General features: G+C 31.9%; 3 protein-coding genes across 5 annotated transcripts; 1 reads left to right on the top strand and 2 right to left on the bottom strand.

Moving 5' to 3' along the window:
- Positions 1 to 20: 20 nt before the first annotated feature.
- LOC107923818 (mitogen-activated protein kinase 9) lies at positions 21 to 6,888 on the bottom strand. The gene is made up of 11 exons (XM_016853965.2): positions 6,140 to 6,888; positions 4,728 to 5,136; positions 4,526 to 4,653; positions 4,300 to 4,359; positions 2,955 to 3,104; positions 2,659 to 2,814; positions 2,305 to 2,442; positions 2,158 to 2,231; positions 1,025 to 1,129; positions 637 to 844; positions 21 to 499 (listed from the first exon to the last, which is right to left on the bottom strand). Exons 1-11 carry the CDS (start codon positions 6,422 to 6,424, stop codon positions 428 to 430), a joined length of 1,785 nt encoding a protein of 594 aa, XP_016709454.1. The 5' UTR covers positions 6,425 to 6,888; the 3' UTR covers positions 21 to 427.
- Positions 6,889 to 7,377: 489 nt separating this feature from the next.
- Positions 7,378 to 13,213, bottom strand: LOC107923819 (V-type proton ATPase subunit B 2-like). 2 transcript variants are annotated; one of them, XM_016853966.2, is made up of 15 exons: positions 13,015 to 13,213; positions 12,236 to 12,302; positions 11,973 to 12,028; positions 11,598 to 11,696; positions 11,326 to 11,385; positions 10,110 to 10,221; positions 9,796 to 10,004; positions 9,490 to 9,618; positions 9,232 to 9,369; positions 8,859 to 9,009; positions 8,690 to 8,772; positions 8,311 to 8,358; positions 8,139 to 8,192; positions 7,974 to 8,057; positions 7,378 to 7,883 (listed from the first exon to the last, which is right to left on the bottom strand). In XM_016853966.2, exons 2-15 carry the CDS (start codon positions 12,291 to 12,293, stop codon positions 7,698 to 7,700), a joined length of 1,467 nt encoding a protein of 488 aa, XP_016709455.1. In that variant the 5' UTR covers positions 12,294 to 12,302; positions 13,015 to 13,213; the 3' UTR covers positions 7,378 to 7,697. The 2 variants fall into 2 exon arrangements, with proteins under 2 accessions (XP_016709455.1, XP_016709456.1); XM_016853967.2 differs by lacking the exon at positions 13,015 to 13,213 and adding an exon at positions 12,935 to 12,985.
- Positions 13,214 to 22,725: 9,512 nt separating this feature from the next.
- Positions 22,726 to 27,188, top strand: LOC107924587 (uncharacterized). Of its 2 annotated transcripts, XM_016855101.2 has the most exons (10): positions 22,726 to 23,048; positions 23,156 to 23,225; positions 23,440 to 23,507; positions 23,964 to 24,025; positions 24,519 to 24,600; positions 24,695 to 24,928; positions 25,940 to 26,068; positions 26,142 to 26,203; positions 26,291 to 26,398; positions 26,833 to 27,188. In XM_016855101.2, exons 1-10 carry the CDS (start codon positions 22,998 to 23,000, stop codon positions 26,846 to 26,848), a joined length of 882 nt encoding a protein of 293 aa, XP_016710590.1. In that variant the 5' UTR covers positions 22,726 to 22,997; the 3' UTR covers positions 26,849 to 27,188. The 2 variants fall into 2 exon arrangements, with proteins under 2 accessions (XP_016710590.1, XP_040936345.1); XM_041080411.1 differs by lacking the exon at positions 23,156 to 23,225 and having other exon boundaries at positions 22,934 to 23,048.
- Positions 27,189 to 27,524: the final 336 nt, after the last annotated feature.

The raw sequence follows: 27,524 nt of genomic DNA, 5'->3' as shown, positions 1-27,524 counted from the left end.
CTATAAAGAGATTGTCAATGTAATTATCACGACTCGGCTCGAATTTTTTCATAAATCAATCCAACCAACCATTTTTAAGCACGACTGTGATTCAAAGTGGAAATAGTATACAGTGTGTTCTTTTTTTTTCTTCTTTAAAATCAAAATTCTTAGTCCCTAAACATGGCATTTCTGAAGTTCACAATAGAACAAATACATCATCTCTTGGTTTCTTCGAATGTAAAATAGAGTAACGTGATAGGTGAAGCCTTTCTCTGAGCACTGCGTTAACACGAATGTCACCGTTCTATTGTTAGCTTCTGTCAGAAGAAAATAAAGTAAAGGGTTTGGTGCAAATCACTACGAAATAATCTCTTCCGAATGGTCAGGGCAAAAACGGGTGCACCAAGCCAACTATATCCTTCGAAAGTCGATTTGCAAGTTTCAGTCAAGCATTAAGATTTGCAACCTTCTGAGACAAGACATCAGCTGTCTCATCAGTGGCTTCATCTGGGTTATCCTGCAGCACAGAAAATAAATATGGTATAAATAAGATAGCTGCATAACAGTTCGGTTTTCGCATCAAGAATGTCTTGTTATTCATGCTAAAGTTGCTGTTAGTTTGTCAAAGAGAGGTTTAGGTGAAGAGATGTCTACCTCGGAATTGTCTTTTGCTTGTACACCAACGCACTTGGAGGCACTAATGCTAGCACTCTTGAATAGGCTACGAGCACTATTTGGTTTGTTAGTGCCATTTTGCCCTTCCGCATTTGCGTTCGAACCATCTACCTGAGATATTGAAGTTGAATTCTCACCATCAATATCTTGATCAGCATTCTCATCCTTGGGAACGGGAACTCTTTCTCTGAAAAGAAGAGAGCAAGGTCATTTAGGCAAACTGAAATACGACACATGAACTAGACAAGCTAGTGGCGTTTCCACCATCTAAAGCATGACAAGATCTACTCTGATTTTATGGCTTCGGAAAAGAAGAGAAAAAATTGGCAGAAAACTAACATGATCCCTAAAAATTTATGAAGCATACCTAGGCAAAGAAGCGTGATGTCTTAGAAGTGGAGTACTTTTTTCACCACCTTTACCATAATGTTCCTCCAAATGTGCAAATTGTCGCTTGAATCGATCAACACCGCTATTTGAATGAAAAAGAAAAGAGAATGTTAATTGTGATGCCAGAAGCAAACATTTTCAACTAGAATTTCTGGACCCTTTTTTCCCTTTTCCCTTATATTACACTTCAGTACTACATAGTTGCAAAGCCACTCAAAAAGTATTATTTCACTGAACTGTCTTTCAATCGTACAAGGACAACCTTGGGCATCATATTAAGCAACAAAAGTTAAGAGCACCAAAGAGTTGTAAGGTTTACAATGAAGAATGATACTAAGGAAGAGTACTCGACCAATGTTTTTGTTTTGTTCAGACCAAACACAAGTTCTCTATGTTTTTGGTTTGGGATTAATCACAACTTCAATAAGAAGAAACCCAAAACTGTCAAAATCATATTGATTTCGAACTTCTCCCATTTGAGAAAGCATACAAAACCTAACCAGTAACAAGAGTGAAGATTATATTTTGAAGCTCTAGTTTATCTTTAATATGATTCAGGAAGTGCCACCTTAGCAAAACAAAGCTAACATACTTTGCAAAAGAAAAAAGTGGGATATATATAAATCACATGGGTAAACAATGGCCAGACAGGACTGGCCAGTTGAATGGATTGGACAGGGAAACAATGGCCCCTCCGGTCCAGATACGAATATTATTTCAGTCATTTCAACCGGCTGGTTGAACTGATTAAACCAAAAACTACCCCTTTAACATTTCACCCACTAGTTACATTTTCAAACAATTTGATATTCTAGTATCACTACAAAATTCCTTCATAAATGAATTTTTTTATACTTATATCACTATCAAAATTCTGAGACACATCAAGTTGATAATGAAATTGAACAAATCAAATTATGCTCTCATGCTTACAGATCCTAAGAAAAAAGTCACATAGTTTTAAAATAGAAAGAAAGACCAATTTACTTGTTCAAGAGACTCTGAAAAGATTTTTAAACCTGAATGTGACATAGTTATTATGCACATATTATAAAGAGATGACCATATGTGTGAAGTTAATCTAACTTGGAACAATAAGTGTTTTCTAACCTTGGGTACATAAAGCTGGTCTGATCCCCACCGCGAAGATACTCCTGCAGCATCTGGGGATGATACTCCAATATCTGTAGGCAAGAGTTGGCTAAGCTATACAATAAACAAGAACCACATAATACCAAAGCAACAAATGTGGAGTACCTCTCGATAAATCAGCTCTCTAACATCATCTTTTGTCAATTTCCTTCTCTCAAACTCAAATTCTAGTTTTGAAATAGGTTGTGTAGATGGTTCACGATCCACATTTGCCAAACTATAAAAATATGGGTCAGCTAATGCCTGCAAGCAGAATGCATCACCACTGGGGATATCAGAAGCTAGTAAGTCAGGATCTGACTTGCAGATTTATCATTTATAGTTGATTTAATGTCAATGGGAAGAGGAATTATCATATCTTTGATGCATCACCATTAGGGTTATCTCTTGTATGCATACTTCTTTTTCATTTTAGCTCTTTTGAAAACTTTTTAAGTTACTAGGATTGCTCAATCTTACTTCTTCAGCTGTGGGACGATCTTTTGGATCAAATGCAAGTAAGCGCTCAAGTAGGCGAAGGGCCAGGTGATCCACATTAGGGAACTTCTGTGAGAAAGGAATTGGTTGCTTTTTACGCATGCTACTAAGGTACCTCCTTGCCTTTTCATTTCTAATCTGCCAGGCCACGATAATTTAAGCACAATGAGTTGGTCAGTATTTAACATTAACCTCAAAAGCCACAACAAAGCTTGAAATCAGGGTCAAGTTTAAGTGAATGCACATGAAATCCAATAGAGGAAAAGAAGATAACTAACCCTTGATATGGATTCAGGAGGGGGTGTGCCAAGTGTATCGGTCATGAGATCCAATTGGTGCACCACATTTTTTCCAGGAAATAGTGGTTTTCCTGTAAGTATCTCAGCAAATATGCATCCTATGCTCCATATATCAATTGCAGGAGTGTACTACAAAAGGATGAAAGACAGAAATTAGAATTGTAGCCTAATAAAATATATTTAATGCAATTATTATACATCAAAAGATATATAAAAACAAGTGATTAAAAAAAGGCCAATGGAGGCGATATTGGGTGTACCAATAACATTGAAAGTAGCTAAATACTCATGATAACAAAGCATGGCATAAAACTTTATCTGATTACATATGGAACTAAAGAAAAGAGCACAACAATTGTCTTTAGCTCCTAGACTTTGCTGATATGCTCAATTGCATTTGCTTATTTAGAAGAGATTTGAGCACACAGAGAACAAACATCACATTAAATCAAGGTTCTTAATTTTAAAAAAAATGCCAATCTACAAAAAGTGCTTCAAAAGCCAGCCAACATTATTAATTTATGTTAACTTTGCTACTCCAGATTGTAGTAGTAACAATACACATTCTTAAAACTGCAAGATTAGCTTCAAGAATTCTTCATAGAAGATGATGAAGTAGAAAAGAAACAATAAATAATGGTTACAGAAAAGGCTGACAGCTATATTAAAAATAATGCAGCAAACTTTAATTCTACATAAGAAAAACTATTCACTGAGAAGTGCAAAGCAATCCGATGTTGACTACTTCAATGATGAAAACTTAGAATTAAACCATTCCAAGAACTTTACTCAAACATGCTACTGATAACATCAAATTACATGGTGAAGAATTGTGTACATACACAAAGGACGTTAAAAGGAAACTCATATCCGTTAAAAAGTTAAAGCAAATGCCTACTTGGTTTGACAGCCAACTAAAATTGAATTCAAAGTTCAAACAATCAAACTAATAAGCAATAGTCCAAACAAGATTTACACTGGATAGATACCAACAACAATAATTGTTCAGAAAGTAGAAGGGGAAGACCAATGGGACGAAAATGTTTAGAGAAATCAAAGCAATATATGTGATGACTAGGTAATAGAAACAGAAATATATCTCCTACTTTTTGAGCAATCTCAGCAACTGGAAACAAGAATATAAATATGAAAATCCTAATATACAGAAGACAATGGGACGAAAATGTTTAGAGAAATCAAAGCAATATATATAATGACTAGGTAATAGAAATAGAAATATATCTCCTACTTTTGAGCAATCTCAGCAACTGGAAACAAGAATATAAAGATGAAAAGCCTAATACACAAAACCAAAAGAACTTACTTTGGAGAAAAAGGATCCACAGAGTTCAGGAGCACGATACCAACGGGTTGCTACATAGTCCTAGATGGATTAAATAAGTTAGATTAGTTAGCACAGCCTTTTTGGAGGCTTGCCCTGTGTAATGTAGAAAAAGAAAGAAAAAAAGTTTAAATTCAAATTAAGCCTTTGAGAAATACTAAGGAAAGATGAATGCAGAAGCTTCATATTTCATGAAAGAACAACATACAGTCCAAAAAATCGCTGATGGGGCATCATTAAACGACACTCGTGCAAGCCCAAAATCACAAATCTTCAACTTACAATCAGCATTAGCAAGGATGTTCTTTGGTTTTAAATCTCGATGGAATACATTTGCTGCAGCAATTGAAAAAAGAAATCAACAAGAAAACTAAGAGGTAGGTTAGGGAAGCATACTGAAAAGCACTGACCTGAGTGTATATACTTCAGACTGCGAAGAAGCTGGTATAAGAAAAACTGGTGATGCTCAGGAGTTAAGTCATCATTGGCCTTAATTACTTGGTGAAGATCAGATTCCATCAACTCAAAAACAACATAAATATCTCTAAATTCCCGTCGAGATGGAGGGAGCATAATATGCTTTATTTCTACAACATCTGGATGCCGAAGCAACCGCAGCAGCTTGATTTCTCTCAAAATCCGTGTTGCATCAGAGACATGCTCAAAGACATCATTAATCTTTTTTATCGCAACCTTTTCACCCGTGTGGGTGTCAACTGCCGAAGCAACAACTCCGTAACTTCCTTTCCCAATAATCTCCTGAATTTGATATTGGCTTCCCTCTCCATATTCGGTGAAAAAATCATTTTCAGCTGCACCCTGTATAGCACCATTGTTTAGAAACACCAAAAGTCCTATTCAGAAACAAAGAACAAAAATAGAGTGCGACAACAAGAGATGAACATATAGAAAATATAGATTAATGATTCTTTTATTTTATTATAACCCTGGCACTACAATAAACACAAAAGAAATGACATGTGAAAGTGCACACTAGCTAAAAGCAAAGTGTAACAATCATGAGAAACCTTCGGATCACTAGATAAAGACTCGCAATAGCAAATGCTATTAGCCTTCTAACATTATAGGAACAGGGTTCTCTTCATACCTCGCAACAGCTGGTATACATAAATTTAAACATGAAAGGAACATTTACCCTTACTTTATAAAATTCAGCTATGAGAAGCAGATTGACAGCCTAGACACAGCATTTAATGCACTCTGTTTCCAAATTATAAAATAATAAACTAATGCCGCTGGAGATATTAAGGGCAAAATTATATGGCATCTTTGAAATAATAGATTGAGTATGAAAAAAGAAAACAAGTCCAAAGAAGGCTTCTTGCTTCAAATTCTAAAAAATGCCAGAGGATTAACTTTATCCTGATGCTCTGAGAATGATAAAGGATCGAAAAAGGAATATCACATTGTTATACAAGTCGAAATTTGTTTTTTTTTTTAAATGAGAATTAAATTCATCAATTACTCTCTTAAATAAAAAATGCAAAGAAAAAGCAATATCAAATTAGCAAGCAGGATCATTTTCTCCAAAAGCCTCTAAAATACTAGTTATCCAGATGCAGTTAAACATTTATATGTACACACGTATTATAATACCACACAAGATGGAACTGCAAAAATAACGCATTGAACATCTTTCAAATTAAATGTCATAAATAAATAAAAAAACTTATGCTAATCTATCAATTAATGATGTTAAAGAAAAGAAATGATCTGTTTTTTTATTAAGAAAATGGCTGAAAGTTCTTTTTATGAAAGCAAATATCAGGAAAGATAAAGGAAAAAATGAAAAAAAAAGTACCTTTTTCTCCATGGAATTAATAAGAAGGTTAGGAACTTTGATGAGATCGAGGGAAGAATAATCTAAATCCTGAACAATGACTTGTTGTTGTGGTGGTGGTTGTTTTTGAGTCAGAGTTAGAGTGAGTGCAGGAGTTGAATGATGATGATGTTGATCGACAATAATAATATCATTATTGTTATTATTAATTTGAGTAGTATTATTAGAAGAGGAAGAAGAGATGGTGAAATGGCGATGTTGAAACCAGCTAAGAAGATCGTCCAAGAAACTGCCACTTGCCCCCATATACTCTGGCTCACCTTCGTCTTCGATTCTCAGCCAATCAATTGCCGCTTTGCTCGCTTCTAATTCCGATTCCTACTCCTATTTTCCTTCGTCTCCTCTTCTGTTATCTATTTGCTCTTTATATATTTATATATAGTATATACAAAAAGATCAAATAAAATTACTTCTTTCTTTTTCCCGTTTCTTGCCCGATGAATCCGGAGAAACAAAGGGGAAGACCACTCCACTCTAATTGTTATATTTGATAAGTGAAGTCCAGACCTGGATTTGGTACCCAAGTTGCTAGTACCAATCTGACCCTGGATTCTTTTTATTTCATTTGTCAAATCCACTTGATTTGCTTGTATATCCGAAATTGATTTAAAATTAAATATTTCAAACTTAAATAATTTTTAATTTTTAAAACTGCATACAATATCAACCATTAATTAAAAATAAACCATTTTGTTTGATCTTCAATCATAAAAGTTCCAACTCACTTATAAAACCAAACCAGCTTCATGTCCCAATCAGAAAGACTTTATAACTGGCGTAGATCCCATTTGATGTTTAGATAACACAAATCAGATTTTAAACTCGTATTTACCCCAATTTTCAATTCAAATAATTAATTCAATTTAATTAATTTATTATTAGATCATCAGCTCAACCCATCCGATCAATCTGATCACTTATTTCGAACCGATACTCCTGCCAATTTTTAGTCCAACCAGTCAATGATTTTCTATCGTGCAGTTTTATATATTATATGAATAAATATTTATAATTTTTGTTATTTCTTTGTTAATAATCCAAATAAGTAATTTTCTTTTTTTTAAATACATAGTAAGTAATTTATATTCAAACTTAAATCATTTTGGGTCATGTGATTATATTCTGATTCTGATTCCCATTTCCTATTTTAGATATAATACAAATACATGATAAACAAAGAAATGGAAAAACAGCTAAAATTCACTGGTAATGGACTGTATTTTCTCATCAATGTAAAGTAAAATCCCAAATCGGTTTGGTTGCCAAAAGTAAATAACAAAAAAAATTCCTATCCCCATATTTTACCGATCCAAAAGAATATTTATTTGGTATCTCTGCTTACAAGCAGAAGAGCTGCAAATTCTCGCTGGTATTCAACCATTATTATCTGAGCAGATGGCAGGCAACTTATGAATTAAAACAGGAGAAAATGGGCGGGCGAATAAGCAACTTGTAAAACTAGACCAACCATGATGGAGATAGAGGCAATGGCAATTTAGGACAGGAATTTGTGTCACTTTTAATTAGCTGCATCTCGACTGTAGTACTGGTCGAGAGTTTTCGCAGGTATACGGTGAAGAAGTTCTCGAGGAAATACACGAAGCAGTGTCCACGCCAAATCAAGTGACTGAAAGATGTTGCGAGTGTCGTATGCTCCTTGCGTCACAAATTTCCTCTCGAATTTATCCAAGAACTCCAAGTATAGCTGTTAGAGGATATCGGATTAGGTTAAGAAACTACTTGACCAAACAACGGTGCAAGAAAATTGAGGAGGAAATGTGAAAGAGAGTGTAACCAGATCCTCGGACGAAAGAGCTTCTTCTCCAACCACAGCTTTCATAGCCTGAACATCCTTCCCGATGGCATAATTTGCATACAACTGAAAGTTCAAGGATTGAGAAACAAAAAGAGATATTAGATGCCTTTTACATCGAATAAAGGATTGAAGTTGCAACCAGACCTGGTTAGACACATCAGCATGATCCCTGCGTGTCATCCCCTCACCAATGGCACTCTGCCAAATAAGAGATAACAGCAATTATACTTCATAGCAAGTCATGATTTGTAAATATTGATTGATGCAATATATTTCATTATAATCAAGATCTTAAATAAATGTGTGCCATCCTCACCTTCATCAGACGAGAAAGCGATGGAAGCACATTGATTGGTGGGTATATCTGTCCAATTCAGAGGCAAAGAATTTATTTATTGACATAGGTCAACTACACTCTTTAAAAACAGGTATAGAGAATATTGTTGACTCTGAAATCAGTCCAATTAAGAAACCATGTTCAACAAAGTCACTATTAGAAATATACTAAAGCAATATACCAATGGAGAATATACAGTTCACTAAGTAAAATACCTTTTCTTTTGCGTGTTCAAGTAAAATACCATATTAGAAATAAAATTCCATGCACATATTGATGAGAAGGGTATAATTTGCAGACCTGAATAACTCCACGATGCACAGGTTTGATAGTTTGTCAAAGCTAATTTCGAATTTACCTGTCTATTATGGAGCTGTCTGTCAATGTATATTTGCCCCTCTGTGATATATCCAGTAAGATCCGGAGTTGGATGGGTAATATCTGTCAAAACAATAAATAGAAATGCCATAAAGCAATTGTTTCTGGGGCTCTGTGCTAAATTTTGATATAGTTAAAAGATGCATTACCGTCATTTGGCATAGTAAGAATTGGAATTTGCGTGATGGAACCCTTTCGCCCTTCAATTCTTCCAGCTCGCTCATATATTGTGGCCAAATCAGTATACATGTACCCAGGATACCCACGTCTTCCAGGCACTTCTTCTCGGGCAGCAGAAACCTGCAGTAGCAATAGTAGTATGTCTCACACAGAGCATAAATTTCTGTACAACCTAAGAAATTTAAGGTAATTTAGAAAAAAAAAATCCCGAATTCAAAAGAAACCAGTAGTAAAAGAGATTTTGACGAATATCACAAACGGATTTATGGAGCTCTGGCTTCAAGAGCTGGTAGTCATGCACTAAAGAGATTGCATAAGGGAGATTTGGTTGCTTTTCATTACCTCACGGAGAGCATCAGCATAAGAACTCATGTCTGTAAGAATCACAAGAACATGCTTCCCGCATTCATATGCCAGATATTCAGCAGTAGTGAGAGCAATACGAGGAGTAATAATACGTTCAATTGTGGGGTCATTAGCCTGTAGAGAAGAAAGTAGAAGGTATTTTCAGGCTATAAATATATTTTTCCAACCCACATTTCTCATGTAAAAATAAAAATAAAAAAGGGTAAAGCATTTCTATCTCAAATTGAAACATACCAGGTTTAGGAAAAGGGTCACTCTCTCCATTGAGCCATTTTCCTCAAAATCACGTTTGAAAAACTGTGCAGTTTCCATGTTTACACCCATAGCCGCAAACACAATGGCAAAATTATCTTCTTCACCATCCTGAAAAATCATCGGGTTAGTGAAACAATCAGCTTTCTACAAACCTCATGGTAAGGGCACAAAAGAATCTACAAGCCATGTATATACAAATGTTAGCATGTTCACTTATTTAAACTATCAAGGATATCATAATATTATATTATTACAAGCCAATCTATATTAATACATAAACTTTACCTCAAGAAGATCCCCAGCCTTCTCCAATCGTTTCACCAAACCAGCCTGACGACAAATCTGAGCAGCAATTTCATTATGGGGAAGACCAGCAGCAGAAAAGAGAGGGATCTTTTGCCCTCTAGCAATTGAATTCATAACATCAATTGTTGAAATCCCTGTCTGTATCATTTCTTCAGGATAGGTTCTCTCACTAGGATTAATAGAACTCCCTACAAAATAGTAAAATGAAGGATAAGTAATACAGCAATTAACAAACTTATGATTAGAAGCAACTTGTATGGTTCCAGTCTCATTCACTCCACAACACTGCCTACCAGAAATATCCAAATATGCTTCAGGCAAGATAGGTGGCCCGTTATCGATTGGCTTGCCAGAGCCATTGAAAATGCGCCCAAGCATATCCAAAGAAACAGGAGTTTTCAAAACCTACAAAATAGTTAGAAGAAAGATACTGGCAAATGAGTTGAAAACAACAGAAAAAAATGCAGGGAAAAATGAAATACTTTTCCTAAATACAACTAAAACAAACTCTTCTCAGTTCTCTTCTACCTTGCTACCATGGTTTCTACAGTATCATAAGAATTAGGCATTTCTTTGCAATGATTCAAAAGAATCATTAAGCAGCAAACAGCAATCCTAAACACTATCTAAAAGATGACACAAAACTCTGCCAGCGTTTCCCTCAATACGTAACTTTTCATCATTTAAGCATATACCACATTTACAAACCAAACAAACCCTTGTGAAACCTCTACAGTTGCATGATATAATCACACGAAGTATAATGATTATAAATTGTCAATTTTCCCCCCTTCTCTATGGGCACAGGAACAAGTGCATAAAATGGCTAAGCTGCTAGTGACCGACTATTGTTGTGTCTAAAATACCACTAAACATTAACAAGTCCACTGTAAAGGCTTGATTGCCTAAACCTTGTAATCAGCAAGGCCGGGTATGGGAAAACAAACCTTCATAAGAAACACAAATAAGTAACAGGCTGCTATTATTAACCATCATACAGCACGAGAAAAATTAATCTCTATGGTTTCTCTACCAACATGACCTGGTCTGTAATATCCTTTCCGAAGTTTGCAAGACATTCAGTGGGCAGAAATATGAATACCAGCCAAAATATTAATTTGCTTTGAGAGACCATAAAGGGGCTGATGACATATACTTAGGAAAATAACTTTTACTATACTAACAGCCAAAACAGCCAGTATCATGCCAAACTAAAATCTTAGCTTACCATACTAAATAATTTGTCTTCGACATCTAGTAACAACAAGATTTATTTCCCCTCTAGTTTATTTCAAAACCATGTACCTAAAGATTTAAGAAACAACTAAAATGCATCACCATTTGTCCTAATGTCTAAAGCCATAAAATCAGGCAACAATTTCCTGATAGAAAAGAAGCTACTTCAATTATTTTCTGGCTGTGTCTTTAAGGGCAGTTATTTTGCATATCAAACTTACAAGTGCAAGATAAGGATTAATCTTAAATGTAGGAAAGGAGGAGGTTACATACCTCTCCTGTAAATTGCACGGTCGTATATTTGTTGTCAATTCCAGATGTTCCTTCAAATACCTAGCCAAGGTGCCATATAAGTAGAGCATACAAAGAATACATGGATCATCTGTTGATAAAATTGTTGCACCAATTAAAGTATAGAAACTAGCACCATAACAGAAGGCCCGCATTTTGCACGGTGAAAAAGTTAATATTTTTCCTTTTGGCATGAGCACAAAGAGGGATTCATGATTATAAAGGAATAAAAGATCAACTGAGATAAAAATTACCTGAACAACAGCCTTTTCTCCATCAACTTCTAGGACTTGACCACGTCTGGTTGTTCCATCCCCTAAACGAATATTAACAATTTCTTGATACTTGGGTCCCTGAAGAAAGCAAGAACCCCAAATGAAGAAGATTTGAAATCAAAATTAAATAAGAATGAGAATGTTACTAGCTATGTTACTCGAACTTAGGTGTGACAGTCATATACATGTTTCCATCACAGATATGTTCAGTTTTTTTAAAGTTTTCCCATGTATTTGGAGGGTTCCTATGGATCATATCTGCATAACTATGTTCAGTAATATGTGTTGAAAACAGGTATCAAACACAAGTAGTTCAAAGGTTACTAGATAATGAGCAAGAAAACCAGAACTTGCCTTCACTTTATCAAGGATTACCAATGGCCCAGCCACTCCGGAAACAGTTCTATATTCTGCAATTATCTCACAAAAAGAAAGATGATCATGAATGATAAGGCTTCTTTCATGGAACAAGTCCTTGTTGCAATGCATGTGGCTGCTTAACCAAAGGTACCAACAATTTCTCCCTCATTATTAAACTAAGCACTCAAATCATATATAAAACATGAATTCAATTGAACATAACCCAATTAAAATGCTTATAAAGCAATAAAATTCACCCATGCCGATCTCTAGCGTTCCCTCCTCCATGTTATGGTTGTTTTCTGCCTTGCCCATCTGGTAAGTCTGCCAACAAACAAGACAGAAAATTCATTACTCTGAACAAAATAGAAAATTAAATTAAATTAAAAACAAAAGACCGAATTTTCACTCTCAAGTCTCAAACACTCTGTAAATGTATATATATACACACAAACTTGATATTAATTAATCAGGCTCTCTTCTCTCCAACAGCCCGGGGTTTTGTTTATTTAAAACACGCCGTTAATCTTAACCAGAACCTGGAATGTATAATCTATTAATCACATCATTCCAAAATCACAAAAATCAAAGCTGTGTTTCAAAGTTAGAGAGTTAAACTCTGCTTCGCTTTACTAAACAAATAAGATAAGCAACAGATCATGGAACTTGACTGCTTAGAAATGGTTCAAACATAGCTAGAATTTAAAATAAAAATTCCTTTTTATTTGTTTCCTTTCAATTTCTCAGTGGCCAAACAGAATCCAAGTATCAAAGGTAACATTTCTTACAAAGAAACTCGAAGAATAAAAAAAATTAAACACTTCTTATGCTAAGAATCGATCAAAATCAAATAAACACAATAAGATTCAACGGAAAAAATAAGTAATAGGTAAAATCAGTAGACGAACGGATCGAGTGGAACTGAATATCGTACAATTAGATTAAAAGGAACAAACCTGAAAATAACTATAATTAATTGAAGGGAAAATGAGATCTAAAACAGCAAAATTACAAATTAAAAGAAAAAGGAACTTACCTTTTTGTGTTGTTCTGTATTCACGAGAAAACTGCAAAGAAGAGAAAAAGAAAGACAAGAATAAACAGGGATTAACAGTATCTTTCAGTAAGAAGATGATTTTTATTACTATTTTTATATCCAAATAAGTAGTTTTATTGGATTTGCTGAAAAAGAGCGATTCTATCAATTATATTAAATATGATTATTCAAAAAATATTTGATAGTTCTTATTTATCAGTAGACAAAGAAATAAAAAACACTTCACCAAAATCATTGACAAGTGTTACAATAATCCAAAATATTTTCAAATCCAAGCCGGAATTGATTTAATGTCAACAGCTCGACATGTACTTCAAGATCAATCATACAAATTATCTACCGATGGAAGAAGAATAGTAGCTGATAAAAACAGCATGATTCAGAAATTAAGAGATAAAAAATCCATACAACTGCTAAAGAAAATAGCAGATATGGAAATAGACGATTTTCCTTCAAAAAATAATTGAAGAAATCAAGAACACGTGGGAGACTTGGAATTCACCAAGACTATCACCAGAATCTTTACACCTGGATTAGAAACATGGAACCTGGACAACATCCAAGAAGGATAAAGACAAAACAAATACCATGTGTAAAGTCAAGAAGACTTTCAAGCTGATTTTCAAGATTGGCGGTAAACAAAGATTCAATGCATCTATGTACAAATGAAGATATGACAAAGACAACTGACAACATACGTGGAGGCAATAATAAATTCATCCTTATCAGAAACACTGTGCAGGATTGAAGAAAAATCAAATAGAGTTTAGAAATTTTACTATAAATAACAATGTAAAGAGCCTAAACAAGGCATCGAAAAATAGCTTAGAAATCTTTTCTTTTACTTTCAGTATTCTAAACTCTCTCTTTATAAAATCTTCCTTTTACTTTTAATAAAATAACTATCTTCCGCACTTGTGTTAGTTTGTAATTGGTATCAGAGGCCCCCGGAGTTACGATTCTTGGAGAAATTCATATCATAATACTCATTGTAAGTTCTTATCTTTAATTTACAATCCAGTTAATTTTGTGGTTATTTATCTTGAAACCCATATATCTGTTATTTTGTCTAACTTTTACCTTTTTAAGTCTAGGTGAGAGATGATAGGCCTTGTGTGTTAAGACAAAATAATATAACAGACTGTTTTAGGTACCAAAGATAAGTAACATGGAAGAGACAGATTGTTTATATAAAGATAATGTAACATTCTAAAATAGGGCCTAAACGGAATAGTGGTTGCGAAACCATAAATCCGAGGTAGAAAAATTTATTTTATTATTATTTTAAGGTTCATGGTATGATTGCATGATTGTGTGAAAATTTCGTGATGAAATTCCGTGCATAAAGTGCTTAAGTTGAGGTTAGGGATTAAATTGAATAATTTGCAAAACTTGCATTCTAGAAGTTTTTAGTATGAAATTACTTTGGAATATTAATTAGGAGGGTTTAAATAACAATTTGACCAATTTTAAGTTCATGGACAAAAATTAGGACATGGAAGGAATTTTTGAAAGTTTAGTAAGGAGGGGTAATTTGGTCATTTGGATATTAAATGAATTAAATAGGGAAAAATAACACAAAAATGGTCATCTTCTCAATTAGTTTCTGCCGATTTTTGCTCTCCTCCATAGCTGGGGTTTCTTCAACTTTCAAGCTTCATAGTAAGTGATTCCAAGCCCCGTTTTTAATGATCTTTACGTTTTTGGAGTCCCGGTAACTTAATTAAGCTTATTCTAGCAATAATTCAGCCTAGGGTTCATATTTGGAAAAATACCCATGGCTGAAATTTGTGTATTTTGGTGTTTTATGATAGAATATGAGGTTTTAAATTATGTTAAACAACTTATGCTACTCAGTTTTAAGTGAAAACGAGTAAAATGGCTTAAATTGGAAAAAAAATACCAATAGTCATAAGTATATGTTAGAGTGTGATTTTGATATTGCCATAGAAGGGAAAAATGATCAGCATGTCATAAAACATAAGAAAATAGGATGATGTTTAATTTACGAGCCTTGGGGTAAAAGTGCAAATATGTGAAAGTTTAGGGGTAAAAATATAATTTTGCAAAATTTTGGGTCAAGGACTGTTTTAATAAATGTGAATATTAAATAAGTTAAATTTGCTATTATAGATCAAGAAGAACGAAATTCGGGAGTAGATCGGGGAAAAGAAAAAGTAAAGGACTAAATTGTAAAGTTTAGTCACATTTTGTATCAAGGTAAGTTACAGTAAATAAATGCAATATTCTTTTATTTTACATTATTATTGTCAATTTCCAGCATTTATATACTTATGTTATGAAAATATGTAAAGTCGAATTTAAGATGGAGTGACAGAGGAAAAGTGTTAGAAAGCCCCGGTTGAACCCTAGGAATGTTAGGATATTAGGGTTGACAGGACAGAACAGAAATGAGCCATGTAAATCCATATTAGAAATATGGCTTTGGAGGCAGGATTGAGCCATGTAAGTCCATATTATATATGGCATTGGAGACAAGAATAATTCATGTAAGTCCATGTCAAAGACATGGCATTGGCAGGATATTGATAGACAGGAACGGCCCTAGTATCCCTAGTATTCCGAGTGGTTCAACGGGTCAGGATACGAGTTAAATTACAGTGAATTAACAGCAAAGGAAAAGTAGATTATACTTATGAAAAAGGAAAGGTCAGGTAAGAAAGAAGGTAATGGAATAAAGAAGAAGATAGAAATTGAGAAGTAAAGAAATTTATAATGTTAGATGATATTATGCATAATTATCCATTATGTTGAATGTTGTGATTTATTTGCTTGTAAGCTTACTAAGCCTAGTGCTTAATCTCTTTATTTTCTTCTTCTTATAGTACTTATCTAGTCACTCGGGGATCGAATGAAACGTCGGAGGCCGATCACACTATCAAAGAAATAACTCGGTATAACTAGACGTTTTGTTTTGGGTATGGCATGTATAGAAACTTAGCTACTTTTGGTATAATATGAACAATGAATGATGTGTAAATACTTGCTAGTGATTAGCTAATAAAATAGCCGATGATATACATATTTATTAATATGTATGATTGATTGATGATTATCACATGAAAATTATGAAAAATGTGAAAGTAACCTAAAAACAGATTCAAGTAACAGAAATGACGTAACTTTGAAAAATCACTAAAAATTGTAGAAACATAGTTTGAAGATGAATAATATATGAAATTAAATCTTATTATGTATATTTTCTTATGGAATAAGCAAAACAGATAAAGGTATTATATTTTATGAGATATCTAAGTTTTAGTGAAACAGGGTCAGAGCGATTTCTGGATCCCCTGTTTCAACTTTGGAAATTCACCATAAATTGTACAAAACTAATTAGAAGGTGTAATTTATATGGTTAGAATCCTTGTTGAATCTAGTTTTGTGAGAAACAAACGGCTTAGTCATATGAAATTTTTTACAGGAAGAAACATGGCTTGTAGTAAGAAGAGGTCAGTGTAGTTGAGTTTTGAAACAGGGGAAACTTTAACTAATAAACTGTACTAATTGGCCAAGTCAAAAATTCTAGAAAAAAATTAGTAGATAGATATATGAGTCTAGTTTCAGGAAAAATTTACGGATCTTAATTTGAGTTTTGAAACTCGAGAAATGAATTTTTAAGCAACCATGACGCAGAAAAACAGTTTATTCCAAAAATTAAAATAAGTGGTTTAGAGTTGTTTAAAAGGTAAGATAAGTTTAGTAACACCTCAAGCTTGACTTCGGTGACGGTTTCGGGCGTGGGGGTGTTACGGATAAAACCTGCAATCATATTATGCATATAGATTCTAAACAAGAAAATAATATTTCGGCCCTTAGTAAAGGATTTAATAGTTTAATGGACATAACCTCTATATATTATAATAAAATATATAATAAAGTCAGTAATATAGAAGAAAAAGTAAATTACATGGGAGATATTAAAGAATTAGATTTAAACAATAAATCTAAAGAAATTTTATCAGAAGTCAATAATAAATTAGATCAAGTTATTAATAATAATAATATGGAATCAGATATAGATTTAGGTCCCTTATATTATGGTAATAGTAATATAATTTTAACTTTATCAGATGAAGAAGAAGAAACTTCTTCAGAAGAGTCATCTTCTACTATTAATAGAAATAAAAAATCTGAAAAACAGAAAAGAAAAAATATTACTCAACAAAAATATGATTTCCAATCTTATAAAGAATTAATAGAACATTGGAAAGTCAAATTTACTAAAAGTACAAATAAAAATGAAAGAATAGAATACTTAAAATTAATAGAAGAACTTTATGAAAAACATAAAGATCTATTTACTCAGTTTAATTATCACTATATGTTAAATTATGATACTACAGAAAGTAGTAGTTCTAGTAATTCTGATAATCAAGAAGATTTAAATGTAACTAGTTATAAATCCGATAAAGAAAATACTTCAATAGATGAGGATGAAAATATAGAAGTCCCCGAACCTATGGATACTGATCAAACAGATCCTTATGGTAAAAGAAAATTAGAATCAGATATTCAAAAAGATGATTATTTGAGAGCTTTAAATAAAGACTTTGAAACAGTTGAAAATGCAACAAGAATTTTTGGTAATCAAACCGAAAATATAGCTACTAATGAAGTTAAAACTGAATATACAGGCGAATCTTCTAATCAACAACCAAGTCAAACTATATACCACATAGGATAGATGATTTAAATAAAAGAAATGTGGCTCAAGGATGAATATATTTAGATTTGACTAATATTTCAATATCAGACTATGAAAAAACCATAGATGATTGGGCACAGTCAATGACAATAGTTGTAAACAACAACGGTTCTTGGACAAAAGAAAAATTTTTAAATTATTTTGTAGGAACTTTTCAAAGAGACGTTTTACAATTCTCAAGACGTTGGGAAGAATCAGAAGTAGGAAAAGTCCAAAAAGGACAACTAATTAATCAAATAGGTACTCCTAAAGATCTTTTAAAAGGATTAACAAATATTCTAAAAACAGAATTTTGTGGTTATTTTGATAAAAAAATCAAGATAGTATAGCTAGTTATACATTGTTAAAAATTAAATTATGTGATATAAGATATTTAGAAGAATTTTCAAAAAAATTTCTTCATGAATATCAAAAATAAAAAAATGAAAATATAGAATTTTGGAAAAACCAATATTTTCATAAACTACCCCCACCATGGGATGAGATATGTATAAAAATATATATGTCTTATTTAGATAAACATAGTAAAGAATCAGGAATAGCAAAAGAAAATATAGATTCTATAGGAAATAGAATTAATTTTGCAAGAGAAAGAATAACTATACATTGTCTACAAACTAAAGCGGCTAAACAAGTAAAAAATAAATTAACTTATAGTCATTGTACAAAAATTCTAGAAAATGAATGGGAATTTAGATGCAAAACAACACATCCTAATACTTATAAAAAACATAAAAAGAAAAAATAGAAAATATAAATTTATTAGGTGGAAACCAGGAAATAAAAAATATACTGGTAATAATAAGAAAAAGAAAAAAAATTCTAAAAAATCTAAAAAACAGATATGTAAATGTTTTATTTGTGATGAAGAAGACCATATAGCACCAAACTGTCCTAATAAAGGAAAAAGTACTAAAAAGATGATTAAAAGTCTTGAAGAACAAGATTTAGAAATTTGTTACGAAGAGGAAATAAATCCTGAAGAAATATTATATGAGTTAATATCAGAAACAGAGTCTGATTCAGATAAAGAAGAATATATATTTATGTTTAATATAGGAAGTAGTTCTAAAAATCAATTAGAATAAATTCCTAAGTCTGAACAACAATACATAAAATTAGGAAATTTGATTGGAGAAGAAAAAAACTTTTCTGATGAAATGATAGAAAAAATAAATAAAAATCACATTTCTAAAGAAGAAATATATAAAATATCTAAGTTTAAAATATGGAGTCAAAGACATATAGAAAAGATTAGTGGCAATACAGTCGCTAAGGATATTAGAGGAGGATTAACATAAATTTCATTATTTACTAAAGAAAAAATTAAGAGGATTAAAAAGAAATACCCTCAAGTTAGATATATACATTTAGGTATAATTATGATAACAATTAGAGCTTTATTTAGAAAATGACATGATATACCTATCATAGCAGTTTTATTAGATAAAAGATTTGAAAACCCGATAAAAGCACTTATTGGATGAATACAGTCTAATTTACATACTGGTGTAATATGATTTAAGGTTAAACCAAACTATTTTATATCTATTACAAACCCTCTAATAGAAGAGTGTTTATGTTTAAGAATTCAAATAAAAAATTCTGAAATAAGTGATTTAGCAGAAGATCTAGCAATAAGTTGGACTTCTATTAATGAATATACCAACACGGCAGAAGTAGAAATTAAAGAAATTAATAATAAAATAATTGAGTTATTTGAACCCAATAAATTTACTACAGAGATACAACCAAAATTACTACATCTAAAAGATCTGTCAATACCAAAAGATTGGATGATAGATAGAATAAGTGGTACTAGTACTTCAAAACCTGTAAGTACTATAGAATATATGTCATCTGGAGATAGACTATATTTTAAAAATAATGCTATAACAAATACAAATGATAATTTAGTTTTACCTTCTAATTCTCAAATAGAGGAAGAAGAAGATAATATTAGTACAAATTCGACAACACCAATAGGTATGAAAACAGTTCAAATACCTATTTTCCCTACTGAACCTAGTAGAAATTCTAGAAATACTAGAATGGAAGAAATACAATCTACTACTATTATTCAACAAATGAAAATAGGAAAAAATGATATTATTACATTTTCAAATTTCCAACCTAGGAAATATTATACATATATAGAAATTACACTTCAATTTAGAGACTATAAAACATATTCTTTGCATGCTTTATTAGATACTGGAGCTACCACAAGTAAAATAGTAATAAAAATCATCTTGATATACTAAAAGTGACAATATAACTTTTATAATAGCAGGAAAATCATTTAATAAATGAAAAGAAAAGTTTTGTACTACAATTTCTCTAATGAAACCCTATTCAATACTGTTTATATCAAATGGTTCATGATCTAATCTGAATTTTATAGTAGGAATTTCTTCCCCTATATCATTTAGATAAACATATGATTGTAAAAAGTATTCAGAAAATATTTTTTTATATTGAGTCTGCTGGTTGCAGATAATTTTATTGATTTTTTCAAAAATTTCTACTGGTAGTATTTTCCTAGCTTTATTATATAAACATATTCTAAACATTTTATTCATAATGGGACTATTTGTTCCTTTATGAATAAAGTATTGAAATATATCAATAAGATTATTTATCTCATTGATATTTGTATACTCTATTTCGAGTTCTTGCCAATCTCTGTATAAAACAACTTTTAATAATAATTCATGTGCTTCATTTTCTTTAGTTGTTTTTTCAACTAGAAATTGTGAAAACTTTGTAAGAGCTCGTCTAAAATTTGCTCTTTGTTCTAAAATATGGGTTTTCCATATTTCATTAATATATTTATAAATTTCACTTGATAATCCTGGATTATAAAAATCTTTTATTTCTGGAATTTGTTGTTGTTTCAACAAATTTTCTGCTCCTTTTATAACTTCAGAATAACTGGCTTGATATGCTGAATTCGGATCTTGAGACCAAGGAGATTGAATTATTCTTTTTGAAGGGTATTCGTTATAATTATATGGGAACAAGGAATGTTAAAAGTTAATTATCCTCCGAACTTATTATTATAGTGGGGCTGAGTTGGTATCAAATATTAATAGGGCATTAATTTAGTTGGTAATTTAGGAAAATACTTTAATTTTAAAAAATAAAATGTATTCTTTTAGAGTACTTTTCTCATAGCAAAATAGAAAAATATAATTTTGAATTTACAAATTTTTAATCTTTATTATTATTTAAGTGTTCAATTCAATGGTAAGTCGATTAATGAAAATTGTAAATATTAATATTTGAACTCATACTTCTGAATATTTTCTTTAACATTTTAATTAAAACTATATTTTAATATTTTTATACAATTTAATGTTACTACACAAATTGTTTCACCCATATTATTCATATGCTAATGTCTTTGATTGAGTTGATCTCGCAAGTTAATTTGATACCGACTCAAAAACTATAACAATACAATTATATACAAATTGAGCGCATTAAAAGATTTTAGTCCAATGTATTTCGCCTATTTAAATGTCTTTTACTCACAATTTAAACTAATTTTTTTTAATTGTGATTCATTCATATTGCTCATGTGTTACTTTTATTAGTTTCAAACATAATGTATTATTATTTACATATGTTATTATTATACATACATTTGTGTTACATCTACACGTATGATAGAATATTTTGTATATAATAATTGTACTTTACCAAACACTTTTTATTTATATTTATTGAGTTTGTATCACAAGTTTACTATTAAATTGATAAGATATAAAAAGACTATCATTTAAAAAAAGTAAATTGTATTATCTTAAAGGTGTTTTTGTAATTTTATATCTTTTATATAGAAAATTGCAAACATAATAAGATTTTAGCTCCTCTTTATTATACAATAAGTTTACTTTACCAACAAATTACAAAATCATTTGTTATTTATATTAATTTGCTAAATAAATTTGTTTTTCATTCATATTATGGGTGCGATGTCATCTAGCATAAATTATAATAATAAAAACAAGTATTTATATACAACCATTTTTTAATTGGTTATTGTTGATATAGGAAATCAATAAGGAAGAGACAATGATCGAAATTGAAATGTCAATTCACCCGTGACCAGCGAAAAGTTGAAATAAAAAGTTAAAGAAGAGGAAAAGGGAGGAAGGAGAAAGTAGGGGACCTTGAGTTTTTAGGAGGAATAAAATAGTTATGCTTGGATATTTAGGGAAAAAAGAGAAATTCTTTATTCCTCGTGTGCTATGATATATATAAGAAAGTTTTATTTGCTTGGAAGTGTCATGTCATTGACAATATAGAATGTAGGTTGCTCACGTGGTTAGTTAAATGGTAGGTTTATTACATATTAATTATTGCCTTACTTAGTATTATATGGTTTTGCTATGATATTCTCTTAATTGAAGTTCTACGAGGTTGTTGTATATTAGGTACATAAGATCAAATAGGAGACCACTATGAAAGGATATTGTCTATTATTAAGTTTATACAAATTAGTAATAATTACAAAATATGATCTTATTGTAAAATAAAATTTTGGTTGCCACAAAAAAATACTTCTATAAATTTTATAAAAAAACTAATTTGTATTTATTTCTTAAAAACAACCTCTAAAAAATTATTTTAAGAAAATTTAACAAACAAAAAAATATTTTAAATAGATTTATTCAAACATAAAAAATATTAATTTTGGTTTAAATTGTAATCCAAACATACCCTAAGTTGCTAATTTTAAAAAATATGACATTAAAAAAATAATAAATTAAGAGCATCATTAAAATAAAATTAATATTTATATCAAAATAACAACTAATTTTAAAATTTAAACAAAATAAAAGTAAACAATTTAAAAATCTGAAGTAAAATATTTACATTAGAAAAAAAAAACAGAAGGAGAAATACAGGCATGTACACATTAAATAAAATGGCTCAGCCTCAATAAATGTTTTCCCATGGCATCTATATTAAAAATGCCAAGTTAACACGCCTGGACGTTATCTTTCCCACAAATTTCGATACAGGAACTTGTCGTGACTTTCCGGTCGCCGAAAACACTGTTTTTTTTTCTATTTTATTTTAGGTCAAGTTATACTTGTACCCATTGCACATTGACTTATTAGTATTATATAAACATAAAAATATTAATCGAACCCTAAGAGATTTTTAGATAAACCAAAAGAATCCACCTTTTTTCTTATCTCTTGTTGATTCATCAAGCAAAATGTTGACTGATACAGACAAGGAATTCTTATCTCTAACTGCTACTTTTACAGTATGATTTTATTTTCCCTTATTTCAGCTTCTTTAGTGTTTTCTTTTTCTTTTTTTTTTAATTTCAAATTATATAGAGTTGATTCTTTGGTTCATTTTGATGTTTAGGCGGGGTATCAGTTATTTTTCTTTTTAATCGCGGCTGTTTTCCAGTTTGATAAACTGACTGATTTTGCAGGTACGCAATCCGTATGTTTAACTTATTTTGATGCTCTTTTCTACTATTGTTTTAGAATTTAGAGCTAAGATCGAGAATTTTTTTAATCTTCTGGGTAGATTGATTTAGCAATTCATAGGATTCTTCAAATGCTAACTTAGTTTTTTTCTTGATTCATCGATTGCTGAATTTTTTAAGTTTTTTTTTAAAGATATCGTTGTTGTTTTTTTACCAGGAAGCACGAATTTCGTGATAATCGCTTTATTGACTCTGGTTAAAAAGGGATCATGGCATTTACGACAGGTAATTGAGAGTCGTTTTCTGACTTTATATGATGAAAATAGATTGACAAAGTCTTATATCACCTCCGAGATCATCATGGAATATATGTACTTGATCTCTGTTAGATTATGATTCTCATATGAATTTAATTAAAACACTTTTGATCCTTTAATTTAAGTCGGTTGATTTTTGTTAATCCTTAGCTTGCTCAAGCTATTCAAGAAGTTTGTTAGTGGGATGTATTTTTTTCACCTAACTGTTTCTATCATGTGTGAATTTGCAAATGCAGATGGAAAAGAAAATGCCTGAAATCTCTGTATCATAAGAAACTAGAACTAACCAGATCATACACTGTAGAGATTTCTTGACTTTTTCCTTTCCATTTGAATGGCCTGAAGCTTCTGTGTGACTTTCACCCTAGAATAATGTTTTGTGTACATATTTTCTCCATAGTGATTTTGCAGCTCTGTTTTCCAGGTAGTCCTGACGGCGATGATAGTAATATGGAGCACACGATTGGCACTATATCTCTTTTTTAGGTATGATAGTATGGAAGTTCATAAAAACACTATTCTCTCCAAGATTTTAGCACCATGTATTTAGTCTTTCATGATGATAGCTTGTTCATAATTGGTTCTATGAAATTTTATTAACTTTTGTGTGATGTTCCATTTTGTGTGATTCATGTAAAATTTACACCTGGTAGGTAATAATATTACTGTTATAATTATTTCCATTTGCACGGAATAGAGCATCCAGAGACCTGTATTCCCTCGGGTCTGTGGTAGGATTAACATGATGCCTCAAGCATTGGAAGGGTCTCTTCTGTTTTCAGAAAAATCAGGTGAACATTAGGCACTTAGCTGGCATGCTACTTTTAACTACCAAATGTTCCATCTCATTCTTATATCTTACTGATTGTGGCTTTTGTAGAATATGCCCATATAGTGTACAATTAAAGCTTTTTGTAACAGTTCCTCTTATGTGTAATGTATTTTCATAATTATGCTTTTGTGATACAATGGTGATCAGAATTTTGCGATGGGGGGAGGATAAGCGTTATGATAGGATGCGCCATAATGTGGGGAACTTAGCAGTTTTCTTTATATTTCAGGTTTTTTTTATCCTTCTGATCACAGCTATTTCTTTGTTGTTTATTGGGGTTAGATTTTAAAACTAATGTATCCCAATCTTTGCATGCATCTCAGGGTCTTTGGGTGTGGACTGTGACTTTACCTGTAACAGTGGTTAATGCAAGTGACAAAGATCCATCCATTCAGGCCGAAGACATCATAGGGTGGATTATGTGGTTTGTGGGTACCATTGTTGAAATTTTAGCTGATAAGGACAAATTTTCTTTCAAGAATTCTCCAGAAAGCAAAGGAAAGTGGTGCGAAATCGGACTATGGAAATACTCTCGCCACCCAAACTATTTTGGTGATGTGAGCATCATAATTTTCCAGTGCATCAGTAAACAACTAAGAAACTCTGAAAAAGTGCTTTGACTTTCTTATGCGTCTGGTTGTATGCTTACTTAGAGATGAGTCTAGCTAATAATGCTTGTTTTATTTTAGCGTCCCAAATGCTAACTGATCGTGAGATTAAGCTATGTCAGTCGGACTTATATAAGTGTCTGCTATGGGTATATGTCCACATGAGTATGTTTACTTTTTTCTAAATTTTTCCATGTATTCGGCTTAGAGAGTCAGATGTCCATACTCATGTCCCGATATACATTGGGTATGAGCGTCAGACATGGGTACTTCAACAAAAATGAAGAGTCGGAGCAACATAGAGATTAAGTGCCTACTTCATTTTGGTCCTGGTAGCTTTCATACTCTATCATGCTGTCTTTCTTGAGCTCCTGTTTCGTTTGTTCAATCATGTGATTCTCAGATATTAATGGCAGTAGGCTCATCTAAGACTTTCTGGTGCGCATAATAGACCTTACAGACCTCTAGATTGGAACAAAGTAGGTTTAATCTTTCACTTCTGTCCAAAACCCTGTTGTTCACCTTTAGTAAAAAAATACTGAAATTTTTATTTGCTTTTCAACATCTTTTCTATCTAACAATATATCTACGTAGCTTACATTTCATAGTTAGGACTGGATCTAATCTCCATATATGTGCTTCTGTATCATTTCTTGTACGCCTACAAATGTAGGCTATAATAGTTGGGAATATCAAAGAATTACCTTTTAGTTAGGTGACTGAGTAGAATCTCGCTCAAATAGGTGACTTGGGATTCAATTAATTGAGAGATGTGGGTTTAGGGGTTATATTCGATGTAATAAGGATCTCCTCGCTTCGTCTGATTGACAAGACATAATTTTCTTTCTGGTTGAAGAGAAAATAGAGTTGAAACCCACTATATCAGAGCCCCTAAAGCATTGACGCTTTGCTTTTCCTTAATAATTTTCTAAATAATTCTTAACAAATATCTTTTGCCAGATTTTACTTACCTGGGGATACTTTGTGGCCTCTCTTCCCATAATTGAAGGTGCCGAATGGCTTGTACTCATCGGGCCTGTCTTTTTGACATTGCTGCTGCTTTTTGTTAGTGGCCTAACAATTCTCGAGGTTTGTTTTCCTTGCTTCAGTGTTTCTTTTTGGTGCAATATACTGATTTTATCTTTCATCTATGGACACACAGAAGTCAGGAGACAAGAAGTTTGGTAATGTGGAAGCATATAGGGTTTACAAGAAAAGAACTAGGTTAGTCATCGCTTCTTCCATCGTTTAATCTCTTGAAGTATGAAGTGGAGGCCGGAGTTACTGAGTCTTAACATTTTCTTATTTCAGCCCTCTTATTCCACTGCCACGATCAATATATGGGAACCTGCCATATTGGTTCAAAGCTGTTTTTCTCTTTGAATTTCCTATCTACAACCGTTATTTAAACAGAAACCGGTGAGACTAAATCTTTTCTTTTGTTAGTTGTCACTTTTGGGATGTTATACACTCTTAAATCTGTTTTCCACTAGAAAGTTTGTCTTTTGTCCATCATATCTATTAGACAAGAAATTTAGTCTTAGGGTACAAAAGTGGAAGAGCATATTGTACTTAACCCATGCAGCGTGCTGATTAACCTTATGGCATTGCCAACACTGCTAGAACATGACATAATAGAACTCTTATATGGTTTGTACTTTTACTCTGAATGTGACTAAAACCTTTAAGCTCTAGGAACGAATATGGAATTCAAAGGTCTAGAGTACCATCTTAGCTTGGTTCACATCTCAAAGCTTTCATTTCAGTTACCTGGATTGTCCAATAAAAAAAATATTACATGGTTCGATGACTACCTGATCCAAGAGTTTTTATATCATTTTCCGTTTTTGCAGTACAAAGCAAGGATAAAACAGAAGTTGAGTTTGTGCTTCCTTATCTTTGGATTCACGAGTTCGTAGACGAGGTTTTGAAACTTTGCTGGCGCGTTTCTGATGGAGGCAAATAGGATCTTAAAGGTAATGCAGTTGTGGTAATGGTCCCATTGTTGCTATGTTTTGAACTTTGTATTTGTTACTTTTTCTGTGCAAATACGCATGCATATTCAAAACTTGAGTTTGTGGAGCATTTCATGCATGTATTTTAGACTCTGGAATTGTCAACTATGGTGGTTATGTTGAATAAATGTTACCAACATAATAACATATTTTCAGTGGGATTTATTAAATAAACGTTACATTCTGAACAGAAATAGTTACAATCCAATTATTTTATATCGTTGCATTTCGTTCATGCATTTGAGATTCTGAAATTTATTATTACTTGCTGAACAAATTTTGGTGTAATTATGCCCCCAAAAAAAGGTCCGCCAGGCTAAGACGGGGATATAATATCATTTATATACAAAGTAATTCGGATGTATAATTGATCTTTGCATCACATATATGCATATTTATATGCGATACAAAAGAAAGCAAATTACTACAATATTGCGATTTCATTGATGGAATCTTTGTATCACATATATGCATATTTATATGTGATACAAAAGAAAGCAAATTACTACAATATTGTTATTTCATTGATG

The sequence above is a fragment of the Gossypium hirsutum genome, chromosome A11 (genome assembly GCF_007990345.1).
Source record: "Gossypium hirsutum isolate 1008001.06 chromosome A11, Gossypium_hirsutum_v2.1, whole genome shotgun sequence".
NCBI classification, from domain to species: Eukaryota; Viridiplantae; Streptophyta; class Magnoliopsida; order Malvales; family Malvaceae; genus Gossypium; species Gossypium hirsutum.
Note: the sequence above shows the minus strand (reverse complement) of the source record. Positions and strands in the feature narration are given on the sequence as shown.

Excerpts from the sequence above, each read along its gene's own strand:
- LOC107923818 (XM_016853965.2), bottom strand. The coding sequence starts at position 6,424 with ATGGGGGCAAGTGGCAGTTTCTTGGACGATCTTCTTAGCTGGTTTCAA. Across the intron at positions 4,360-4,525 it reads CATCAGCGATTTTTTGGACT|GACTATGTAGCAACCCGTTG; the intron begins GTATGTTGTTCT and ends TAATCCATCTAG. Across the intron at positions 3,105-4,299 it reads GTGGATCCTTTTTCTCCAAA|TACACTCCTGCAATTGATAT; the intron begins GTAAGTTCTTTT and ends ATCCTTTTGTAG.
- LOC107923819 (XM_016853966.2), bottom strand. The coding sequence starts at position 12,293 with ATGGGCAAGGCAGAAAACAACCATAACATGGAGGAGGGAACGCTAGAG. Across the intron at positions 8,359-8,689 it reads GACAGCTCCATAATAGACAG|ATATACCCACCAATCAATGT; the intron begins GTAAATTCGAAA and ends TGAATTGGACAG. Across the intron at positions 7,884-7,973 it reads CTCTTTCGTCCGAGGATCTG|CTATACTTGGAGTTCTTGGA; the intron begins GTTACACTCTCT and ends ATCCTCTAACAG.
- LOC107924587 (XM_016855101.2), top strand. The coding sequence starts at position 22,998 with ATGTTGACTGATACAGACAAGGAATTCTTATCTCTAACTGCTACTTTT. Across the intron at positions 23,226-23,439 it reads TAAACTGACTGATTTTGCAG|GAAGCACGAATTTCGTGATA; the intron begins GTACGCAATCCG and ends TTTTTTTACCAG. Across the intron at positions 24,929-25,939 it reads ACCCAAACTATTTTGGTGAT|ATTTTACTTACCTGGGGATA; the intron begins GTGAGCATCATA and ends ATCTTTTGCCAG.